This window comes from Danio rerio, chromosome 23 (genome assembly GCF_049306965.1).
Source record: "Danio rerio strain Tuebingen ecotype United States chromosome 23, GRCz12tu, whole genome shotgun sequence".
Taxonomy (NCBI): Eukaryota; Metazoa; Chordata; class Actinopteri; order Cypriniformes; family Danionidae; genus Danio; species Danio rerio.
Window position 1 is genome coordinate 47535200 of NC_133198.1, and position 12121 is coordinate 47547320.

General features: G+C 38.5%; 1 protein-coding gene across 2 annotated transcripts; it reads left to right on the top strand.

The window, feature by feature from the left end:
* The first annotated feature begins 233 nt into the window (after positions 1-233).
* Positions 234-7853, top strand: gprin3a (GPRIN family member 3a). 2 transcript variants are annotated; one of them, XM_073939438.1, is made up of 3 exons: positions 234-368; positions 4786-6495; positions 7118-7853. In XM_073939438.1, exons 2-3 carry the CDS (start codon positions 4832-4834, stop codon positions 7122-7124), a joined length of 1671 nt encoding a protein of 556 aa, XP_073795539.1. In that variant the 5' UTR covers positions 234-368; positions 4786-4831; the 3' UTR covers positions 7125-7853. The 2 variants fall into 2 exon arrangements, with proteins under 2 accessions (XP_073795539.1, XP_005174211.2); XM_005174154.6 differs by lacking the exon at positions 7118-7853 and having other exon boundaries at positions 4786-6671.
* The last annotated feature ends 4268 nt before the right edge of the window (positions 7854-12121 follow it).

Below are 12121 nucleotides of genomic sequence, written 5' to 3' on the forward strand. Positions count from 1 at the left end.
TGTGTTTAACATTTTGTGTTGTATTTAAATAGAACTAAAAACTTCTGTTTGACTTGAATTTAACGAAATAAAATAGTGTAATTTGTATAGCATATAATAGGAATTTTTATTTAACGCTCGTAACTGCAAATCCCTGTTGATGTTTTGGAAAAATAAGGCTAAATCAATAATATGTGCCCTAGTATTCCCGTGCGTCCTCCGCTGCTCGACCAGTGCGCATGCGCGAATCAGATGCAGAGCACCGCATCGTCATTTATTCAAGCATGAGAGGGAAAAACACTCCACAGTTTCCACATCCTCAGACTGAGCTTCACTATCAGGACAAACACCGCGGACATCATCTTGATCGATTTGGGATGCAATAAATAGTGAGTATGTTTACTATTTCTTCAAGATCTGTGGTGTATTTAGTAAAGAAGCAAGAGTTTACTTGCGTTGTGTCGTGTTTCTATAGTAATGGGCGTCGCTGATGCACCACAGTGTTTTTATTAAGCTATTACACTATTATACACCTGCCGGAGGGTCAATTTGGACAACTTTTGCCATTGAGATTACCAAGGAAAAGTATCCTAATTGACTTATATTCACCCTACATTATATCATTGTTTCCCCTATGAAGAAGTAGACGAAACAAAAACGCAGGAAGTTGTTAGAATCTAATTAAATGTTACATATAACATACAGTTGAAGTCACAATTATTAACCCCCCTTTGAATTTTTTTTCTCTTTTAATATTTCCCAAATTATGTTTAACAGGGCAAGGAAATTTTTACAGTATGTCTGATAATATTTTTTCTTCTGGAGAAAGTCTTATTTGTTTTATTTCGGCTAGAATAAAAGCAGTTTTTAATTTTATTAAAACCATTTTAATGTCAATATTATTAGCCCTTATAGACTGTATTTTCGATAGTCTACAGAACAAACCACTGTTATAAAATGACTTTCATAATTACTCTAAATTGCCTAGTTACCCTAATTAACCTAGGTAAGCCTTTAAATGTCACTTTAAGCTGTATGGAAGTGTGTTAAATCAGATCTCGTAAAATATTATTTACTTTCATCATGGCAAAGATTAAAAAATAATCAGTTATTATAAATGAGTTATTAAAACTATTATGATTAGAAATGTGTTGAAGAAATCTCTCTATTAAACAGAAATTGGGGATAAAATTAAACAGGTGGGTTAATAATTCAGGGTGGCTAATAATTCTGACTTCAACTGTATGTAATTAGGTGGAAAAGCATTCTTTTCGGCTACAACAAGGTGTTGTACAACTGTCCCAGAGAGGGTGACTGACCCGTTGATTAACTGTAATTGGCATTCTAATTAAGTGTACATGGGAAACTATGAATCGTGACTAAACCAGAGTTTATATAGAGAAACAATAGTAGACAGTGTTTATATTAATGCTCATGACCTCTAATTAGAAACGATATTACTTTTATTTTAAAGGGGACTAATCAACCTATTTTATACTGAGCAAGCGGGAGCTGCCATTTAAGGTTTTAGTCAATTTTACCTCTGTATAATAATCAAGACTGATCGATGTGTATGTCAGAATTATTAGCCCCCCCTCCTGATTTATTTATTTTTTTTCTTTTTTAAATATTACCTAAATGATGTTTAACAAAGCAAGGAAATGGTCACAGTATGTCTGATAATATTTTTTCTTCTGCAGAAAGTCTTATTTGTTTTATTTGGGCTAGAATAAAAGCAGTTTTAATTTTTTTTAAAAACCATTTTAAGGTTAATATTTTTTGCCCCTTTAAGCTATATATTTTTTCAATAGTCCACATGTCACTTTAAGCTGAATAGAAGTGTCTTGAAAAATATCTAGTCAACTATTATGTGCTGTCTTCATGACAAAGATAAAATAAATCAGTTATTAGAAATGAGTTATTAAAACTATATGATTAGAAATGTGTTGGAAAATCTGCTCTCTATTAAACAGAAAAAAATGAACAGGGGGGGCTAATATTTCTGACTTCAACTGTATATTAATAATCTATTTAATTTAATTATATATTCTGTTAAAATTAAAGTCAGATACAAGTTAAATGTAAAGAAATTCAACATTGTGCACTGGAAAGACGAACACACAGTGAACCTTCATCCACCAGTAGACACCGTCGTTGGACTAAATGGCTGGACCTTAAAGTTTCATTCATTTATTTTCATTTCGGCTTAGTCCCTTTATTAATCTGGGGTCTCCACAGCGGAATGATCCACCAACTTATTCAGCATATGTTTTACGCAGCGGATGCCCTTCCAGCCGCAACCCAACAAAGGGAAACACCCATACAAACTTTTTCACACACATACACTGCGGCCAATTTAGTTAATCAATTCTCCTGTAGCGCATGTGTTTGGACTGTGGGGGAAACGAACACCTGGAGAAAATCGCCAACGCGGGGAGAACATGCAAACTTCACACATAAATGTTAACTGACCCAGCCAGGGCTTGAACCAGCGACCTTCTTGCTGTGAAGCGATCATGCTGCTCACTGTGCCACCGTAACAACCCCCTTTCAAAGTGTATATACATATAACATATAATAATAATATTCTTAATTAGAAAATAGTAGGGACTTTGTCTATAGTCTTTTTTTAACAGTTTTATTATACAACAAAATCACTTCACATCACTTCTTAACAAGAAGAATTAAATAGGAAAAAAAATAATATAAAATGCAGCGCAGTAGGTAGTGCTGTCGCCTCACAGCAAGAAGGTCGCTGGTTCGAGCCTTGGCTGGGTCAGTTGGCGTTTCTGTGTGGAGTTTGCATGTTCTCCCTGCGTTCACGTGGGTTTCCTCTGGGTGCTCCGGTTTCCCCCACAGTCCAAACACATGCGGTACAGGTGAATTGGGTAGGCTAAATTGTCCATAGTGTATGTGTGTGTGCATATGTATGAGTGTGTATGGGTTTCCCAGTGATGGGTTGAGGCTGGAAGAGCATCCGCTGCGTAAAAACACATGCTGGATAAGTTGGCAGTTCATTCCGCTGTGGCGACCCCAGATTAATAAAGGGACTAAGCCGACAAGAAAATTAATGAATGAATAATATAAAATAATAAAAAGAGGTAGAGGGTACATCAGAGAACACACAAATATATTACATATATTTTTTTCAAATGTTGTTTTTAACATATAGTAAATGCACTTTTAGTACAGGAAAAACATGAATACAAACATTTTCTGCAGAAATGTCAGAGGAGCAAATGTTAACCATTTTTATTGATTTTCTATTTTTAGACTTAAATATCACATACATATATATATATATATATATATATATATATATATATACACACACACACACACACACACACACACAGTTGAAGTCTGAATTATTAGCCCATTTATTTTTTCCCAATTTCTGTTTAACGAAGAGAAGATTTTTTTCAGCACATTTCTAAACATAATAGTTTTAATAACTCATTTCTAATAATCTTGACCCTAAAATGTTTTTTTTTTCATTAAAAACCGCCTTTATTCTAGTCAAAATAAAACAAATAAGACTTTCTCCAGAAGAAAAAATATTATCAGACATAATGTGAAAATTTCCCTTGCTCTGTTCAACATCATTTGGGAAATATTAAAAAATAAAAATAAATTCAAAGGTGGCCGAATAATTCTGACTTCAAATGTGTATATATTAGGGATGTAACGGTATTGTAAATACCGTCATACCGCAATATTAATTTTTTTCGATATTACCGTAGTCGCATGACTCTGTAAAATTATAGTTCTTCTGAGAAAATTTGCTCAGGCGAATGAAGCGAACGGGAGGTAGCGAAAACTACAATTCCCATCAGCCCAGGGGTGGCCATCATCCCTTGCAGTCTGTTGTCGCTACAGATACAGTAATGCGGAAATGGAGTGTGCTGCTAGAAGCGGGCATCAAAAAGAGCTGGAAATGATCGAACCTGAAGCGGGTGTTGTCGCCGCACGCGTACTGAATAGCGGTGTTGTCACGCGCGTACTGATCAGCTGTGTTGTCGCGCGCGTTCTGATCAGCTGTGTTGTCGCGCGCGTTCTGATCAGCTGTGTTGTCGCGCACGGAGGGTGTGACACAGCACACTGTTCAGATTGATACAGACATGAGACAGCTATCTCACTCATGGCTTGTCCTCTCAAGTGGGGGAAAGACAATGCACAACGTTACCCACTGCTGTCAACCTGGGCCAAGTCATATCTCTCTGTCCCAGAAACCTCAGTCCCAAATGAGAGGGGTTTTTTCTGGTGCAGGGGACATTGTAAATACCCAGAGATACCAGCTTTTACCAGATTATATTTATATGATAATTTTCCTTTAAACCCATCTCTATCTAAGTGAGTGAGTGATTAAATGTTGAATGTGATGAGTTTTCAACAATACTAAATTGAAACTTTTTTTTTTTTTACATGGTTTAATATTTTTTTGTTATTAAAATTGAAGTTCCTGTTTCAAAGCTTACAGATAGATGGCTAATTTGTATGTCATTGACACTTTTGGCACTTTTTTGGAGTATTTTCATAAGTTTTGTTTTTTCCTGTAAATGATTCAATAAATACCGTACCGTGACATTCATACCGAGGTATTACCGTACCGTGAAATTCTGATACCGTTACATCCCTAGTATATATATATATATGTTTTACACAGCGGATGCCCTTCTAGCTGCAACCCAGTAATAGGAAACACCTATACACGTTGCACATTTACACATTGTGTAATCAAAATATTGTGCAATCCTAATATTTATCTGTATTATTTTCTCAAAACACTCTCTGCTCTCTTCACAGATGTGTCACTAAATCAGCAATCTGTATATTAACTTGCATCGGTTTTATGGAGCCCCATCCTGCTCTCCTTCACACCCCAGGAAGCAATGCATGCTGGGAAACCGAGTCCAACCCCTCAGGCCAGCACAGAAAAGGAAACATCTCTCCTGAACCCAAGACAAGACCCGAGGAAAAGCAATGCAATGAAGCTAAAGAGCATGAAAAAGGCACTTCTAGGGAATCTGTGAAGACACTAAAACACACTCCGCTAGCTAGCAATGCAGATCTCCACCCTGCGTCCAAAATACCCACAATGCACACCACTACAACCAAACAGATCACAAATGCGAACAAAACGGCTTCAAAACAACCGGCGAAATCGAGCTCTTCAGGAGTTGAGGTGTTAAGTTCAACGAGTGGTGCGAAACTGAAATCCCCAAATGTGCATGAGAAGAAGCTGCAAGCAAAACTGTTTCCCAAAAACATCCAAAAGGCTCCGTCGACATCCCACATCATGGGCTCCACAGAGTCCCCGCAAAAGATGCTCCAAAAAACAGCGTCAGCCTCTCAGATTACCTCTACCGACTCTCCGAAAAGTCTCAATCGATTGTCTCTCTCGCACATTCCCAAAGCCTCCTCCAGCCCTAAAATTAAAGCGACCAGTCCTACGTCTCTCAAAGTGGACAAAGCGGAGAGGATTAAAAAACTGGTGTCCAAAGAGACACCATCTCCGAAAGATAAACCGATCGACGCTGAGAGCAAACCAGGGGCCAAAACAGCATTACGAGAAAGTCCTCTGGGACCACCGGAGATAAAGAGCGGAGACAGTTCATCCGTGTTATTGCATCGAGAATTAAACCCAGAGCAGCCAAAAGCGCCGGAGGATAAAACTGATGCATATGTCACAACCCAAGAGAGAAAGACTGGAAAGAGTCTGAGGGAACAGAAGGAAGCTGACAGCACGATAAAGAATGACAACATGGTGAATAATACAGCATATAAGTCTTCGACATCCAAGATCCAAAAGGATTCAGAGACGATGACACATTTGTCTGCCATTGCAACGAAGGACGCAGCGATACAAACCGAAGTTACTAACATTGATGCTGAAATCCAGGCAGTTGTGAAGCTGTGTAGCAAATCTACGGAAATGAGTCCCGTCCGCAACCCTCAAACCATTCGTTTGGACTCAGATAATAACCCTGAAGCCAATCTACACAATGAACTCAAGCCGGATAGTAACTCTGACTCTGATTGGTTGTCAAATGGAGGCCTCATGGACTCCACACCAATTGGAGCCAAGCCTAGATTTCTAGGTCCGCCTCCTTATAAATCTCCCAATACCCAAAAGCCTCATCAGCACGTGTGCCAAATAGAGATTGAACTTCGTAGCGAGTCGCCGCAGACATTTGGTTTGAATCCACCAGACGTGACCATCAGTGATGCAGAGAAGACCTCCATGAAATGTCTCGGTAAAACAGGAGACGTGGATGGACAAAAGGGGGAGAGTGCTGCGCCTCAGCAGATCGTCTGGGATGAGCAGGGAATGACGTGGGAAGTGTATGGAGCGTCGCTGGACATGGAGTCACTGGGATTTGCCATCCAGAGCCACCTCCAGTGTAAAATCCGTGAACATGAGCGGCGCATCGGGACGCTCCGGAAGTCCATATGTCTCTCCGAACAGTCGCCCGGAAAAGGGAGGACGGAAAAGAGGAAGAGGAACGTCTTCAGGTCACTGTTCGCTGGATCTCACTGCTGCTCAAAACAGCATCCTGAAGAGGGAATGGCAAAGTGACATATTTGTCATATTTTTCCCCACTTTATGTTTAAGGAAACATGTCCCCAGGACTTCATTTTTGAGAACCGAGAAATATTAACCCTGGACTATATTTTCTTGTAGTTTTTCTTTTCTCAAATCCACTAGAGGGCGCCCTGTACATTATTGACCATCTCAAATACATTATCGGGGGATGTTTTTTTTTTTTATATGTGCCATTTCTTGTAAATACACCAGAGGCCGCTGTGTACTTTTCTGGCAGTCTCAACATCTTTTTGTTGCTCGTCCGCGAGAGAGGCTGGTCGGCTTGTCGTAACGAATATCAGCTTGATATCGACTGACCCACACATACCCTTCCCTTAACCCAACTGATAGGATCTCAGCTTAAAAAACGTTCATACGGAGGTTAGCAGTCAGCCATATCGCCGTTATGTACCCTGGGGGACATATTTCTCGGTTCTCAGAAATGTGTGCCTGGGCACATTTTCTCAACGAGCCTGTGTTGAAAATCTCATAGGAGGGCCAAGAATTTTGTCTTCAATTGTACTTGTATTTACACTCTGTTTCTTCATGCAGGTTTTAAGCCATGTTCGGAGATGGAAGGTCTTGAAATGACTGTGATTTAAACTTGACCTACACATGTTTACTATTATGAGGTACAAGAGATATTTGTCATTTAAAGTCCATGTGAGATCAACATTTACAAAGTTTTTTTTGCTAGCGCACATTTTATTCAAGTAAATCCACAGAAAAAGACGATCTTCAATCTTCATTATGAGCATCTGCTTCTGTCTTTGCATTGGCTCCTTCTCTGATGATGTCAGTGGGATGCTTCTGGTATGTACGTAACTGAAACCTCAATGACATTTTTAATTTTTCTACATCTATAAAACTGCACTGAATGTCTAAAAGTGGAATGGCACTATATTTAGCTGAACAGTTTGATCACTCTTCTTTAATGCTTTTTATTTTTAGAAACCTTTGTAGATTGAATCTCTCTGAGATGTATTCTGAGTTTGGGTGTATTTTAGTAGCACTGAAGTTTTTTTCAGAACAGTTAATGACTAATGTCTAAATCATGTTCAGTCACTGCGGTCACCTTGTGCTCACCTGAATAACAAACGCTGGCAGCTGTAAATCCTGTTGAGAATTAACGACTCTAACGGGCTTTATCACTGGAAAAAGCACTGTTCTTGTGAACACTGGCCTGATAGTCACTTTAAAGCACTTTAATGTAATAAGATATGCATTCTGTCAGCCTCAAATCTTATGAATCCCACAGGAAAATAAAGAACAATTCTATAGTAAATACTACAGAGCATCATGTTACTGTTTTGTTATGTTTTTCTGTAAAGTTGTGGTAAAAAAAGAAGAAAAAACCTCCCCGCTGTGATAGTTAAAATTTTAACATTAAAAGTATAGTAGAAACATAGTAGAAATTTCTCAATTTACAGTAAACTACCGTGTTTAATACATTTTCTCTGTTTTAAACTACTACATCTAACATTTTGCATTTATTACACAGACAAAATCACAACCAAAAGCGTGTGGTAATGAGAAAGTTATCTGATGAACTAATGCAGCAGATATAAATATTAATATATAGTAATTGGTAATGTATAGTAATATAGTATAGATGCAACAAAAAACTTTAATGTACATAACTGATGATAAAAAAACAACCAAAGAACCATATCCCTGCAGGCACAGAACGTATGTCATGCTGACGTTGTACCCCAACATGTGTCAAAGTCATGGTGACGTTGGATTTTGTTTGGAAATGAAAATCGAGTTGACGTCAGAACCCAACGTCAGGCCGACGTCAATGTCCAACATAAAATCAACCTAAAATCAACCAAATATCAACGTCTAATCATGTTACATCTAGACGTTGTGTGGAAATTACCACTTTGACATCTATCAGCCGTTGGATTTTGGTCACTACCTAAAACCTAAAATCAGCCAAGTATGAGTGTAATTCAACGTCGTTATTGGACGTCAAAATAACATCCTTAGACGCTGGCTAGACATTGAATTTTGGTCACCTGACGTCATGACCTAAATTTAACCCAATATTAACGCCTTATGTTGTGTGCCTGCTGGGATGTCAACAAAAAAAACTGAAGTGTCATGCAGGGAATTCTTGGGGTTTAATAAAGATCCAAATGGAGTTTATTAAGAGAGTTGTCTGGCAGGCAAAAGGTCAAAACGGACAGACAGGAGCATGCAGATAATCTAAAAGCATAGTCAGAATAGAGGTGAATAGTCAGGACTTTTGGCAAAACAACATAAACAGTAAAACAAAACAAAGGTGAAAAAACACAGCAAGGTAAGACAAGGAAATGCTTTGTAATGCTCACAGTATAACAAGACTCAGCAATGTGTGTGTGTGTGTGTGTGTGTGTGTGTGTGTGTGTGTGTGTGTGTGACTGAGGTGTATTTATAGTCCTGGTAATCACAAGCTTTAGCTGTGTGTTTCCAATCAAGAGAAATCTAGGTGTGTAAATGCAGGGAATAATGGGATTTGTAGTTCATTTCAGTGGCAGAATTTTAGTTCTCCTGCAATCTGCACAGGCTAGATCGCTGGTGATTGTGACAGGGGGAGTCCGTTTACGATTATTCACCATATATATTAAGAAAACTCACTGCTTAGAGGGTAACATATTTTTACTGTAGCTTATTATTATTTTTTTTTACAGTTAAAATCACAAACATTCTATACAGAAAAAACTCTTATTAAACTGTTGTGGAGAATCTGTAGTTGCTATTGTAAGATGCTAAACTATGCTGACACAACAACTCCAGTAATATAAACAAATGACACAAAATTATAGTTTTCTACAACTATATACTTTCTACAAAAAATTGTTCTGAGCCATAATCATTTATTTAATTCTTTAAACGCAAAGCTGAGACACTAAAACAGCTGATGGAGTATACACTAACCTGCATAATATTCAGACACTAGATGGCGACAAACAGTCAAAAACACAAAGCTGACAGAAACTAAAAAACAGCTGATGGAGTATACACTAACCTGCGCATTATTCAGACACTAGATGGCGATAAACAGTCATAAGCACAAAGCTGACAGAAATGTAAACTGCTGATGTAGTATACACTAACCTGCACATTATTCAGACACTAAATGGCGCTAAGCAGTCATAAAAAGCTGACAGAAACTAAAACAGCTGATGGAGTATACACTAACCTGCGCATTATTCAGACACTAGATGGCGATAAACAGTCATAAGCACAAAGCTGACAGAAATGTAAACAGCTGATGGAGTATACACTAACCTGCACATTATTCAGACACTAGATGGCGCTAAGCAGTCATAAAAAGCTGACAGAAACTAAAACAGCTAATGGAGTATACACTAACCTGTGCATTATTCAGACACTAGATGGTTGCCAAACAGTCAAAAACGCAACGCTGACAGAAACTAAAACAGCTGATGGAGTATACACTAACCTGTGCATTATTCAGACACTAGATGGCGCCAAACAGTCAAAAATGCAAAGCTGACAGAAACTAAAACAGCTGATGGAGTATACACTAACCTGCGCATTATTCAGACACTAGATGGTGCCAAACAGTGAACAAAAGTGGCGTGAAAGATGAGCAGATACATGTAAATGTGAATGTAAGTATATATACTTGATTGTTTTCACTGAAGATCAAGGTGGTTTTCAGTTCCACGATGAGCCTGTGTTATTTAGTGGTTGTTGTCTGGGAATAACATACCTTGGAATGTCACGACTATCCAATTACAAACAAGTATTCCAGAAAGCCATTTAATAACTTAATACCACAGTGTGTACTCCAGCGTTCATTAACAAAGTCATTAGCAAATACTATAATATATACAGTATAATGCACTTTACTATAGTATGGTTTACTATAAAATTTTTTCACATGTGAGCAGAGCACATTTTGCACGTTGAACTTTTAAAATTCCTAGCGTATGAGTCTGGCTTTTGTTATCCGACGGCTGTCACCGGATCCTTGTTTGCTGTATGTTTTCATGTTATTTTTACCGTAGTAGCGGGGTTTGACTGAATGAGGTCTTTGTGTTTCCGAGCTCTGAGAGCACTAAGTGATGTCTGATGAATATTTGATCTTCTCCGCGCGAGCATGAGAGATGTGGATATTGGGTTGAATTGAGTTCTCTTTCTGCTAAAGGATGTCTGTAGGTTTAAATATTTGATTTGGACGCTGTGGCGTGGATGATATTGTTTGTGTCATACTCGCATACACACACCTACAGCTATAGTGTCCTGTGTTCGGTCCACATTAGGGACCCTACGGAGCATCTGCCCTACTTATTAAAAAGAAACGAACTGTGAAGTGATTTATGTGATGGCTCTTTATTATACTGAACACCTTTTCTGTTCTCTTTATTGTATGGCATGACAAGCATTCGGCTTTATTTTGATTTTAAAGTTTACATGAAATCAAAACTAACCATATTAATATGGTTCGCTCACATTGCTAGTTTTCATCCATGCATGTCATTAAGAAAAACAATAGTTTGCCCTTGTAATCTTTAATTGAAATCTGAAAATGCACTTGTTTTCAGTTAGGGTGCTATTTTACATTTGTAGTTCGCTTCTTTTGGTCCAGACCAAGGGCAATAACCGATTAAGGGTGGCATTTTCTGCCGTCTTTGGGTCGTTTTCACACCACACTGCTGGCTTTGGTCCGAACCAGTTGAAAAGAACCAAAATGCAGTCATCTGACAAAATCCTCATCACTCATTGGCCAGATGTTGTTGAACATATTTCCTAAACTGCTTTTCGATTGGTCAGAATTCATATGCGAGAAAATGCCAATTGAACTCCCACATGTAACCAAACGGGCAGACACAAAATGTCACTTTTGACTATGGAGCGACGACTGGTACCATTTTGATAGTTAATATTACGTTACAAACGTAACGTCATTCACCGATAACGATTTTAATTTCCGTTTAGTACAAAACCGTAGTGTGCCATTTGGGACAACACTACATATATACACTATCCTGTTGAGTGTGTAAGTGCATAAGTACACAGTGCATGAGTGCATAGTGTATAGTGTGCCATTTGGGACGCAGCTTACGACTGCGCTGGCTGATTGTATCCCTGCTCATAGTATACTTTATAGTTTGTATATATCACTTTAGACAAACTATAGCTACATTTGGAGAATAAAGCGCGGCTTGGCTGGAAAACAATGTTTTAATGCATTGCAAACAGCAAAGGCACATCGCACGTCACTTCAGGAGGAGGCGTGAATTCATTTAGCTAAACTGCCACATGGTCGTCTTCCGGAAATATTACCAACGATCCATCAGGTAATTTTTCCTCCACATCCCATAATGTACAGCACATCGGCCCACGGCATTTGGATTAGTCCAAAAAGGCGCAGTACTTCTTTTTTAGGGTGCTTTCACACCTGCCTTATTTTGTTCAGTTGAATCACACTAGAGTTCGTTTTCCCACTTGGTGCGGTTCGTTTGGGCAGGTGTGAATGCAGCAATCGTACTCGAGTGCGCACCAAAAGCGGACCAAATAAGCGTACTGAGACCTGCTTGA

Bases quoted from the DNA above. Each gene is read 5' to 3' on its own strand.
- gprin3a (XM_005174154.6), top strand. From the start codon at position 4,832: ATGGAGCCCCATCCTGCTCTCCTTCACACCCCAGGAAGCAATGCATGC.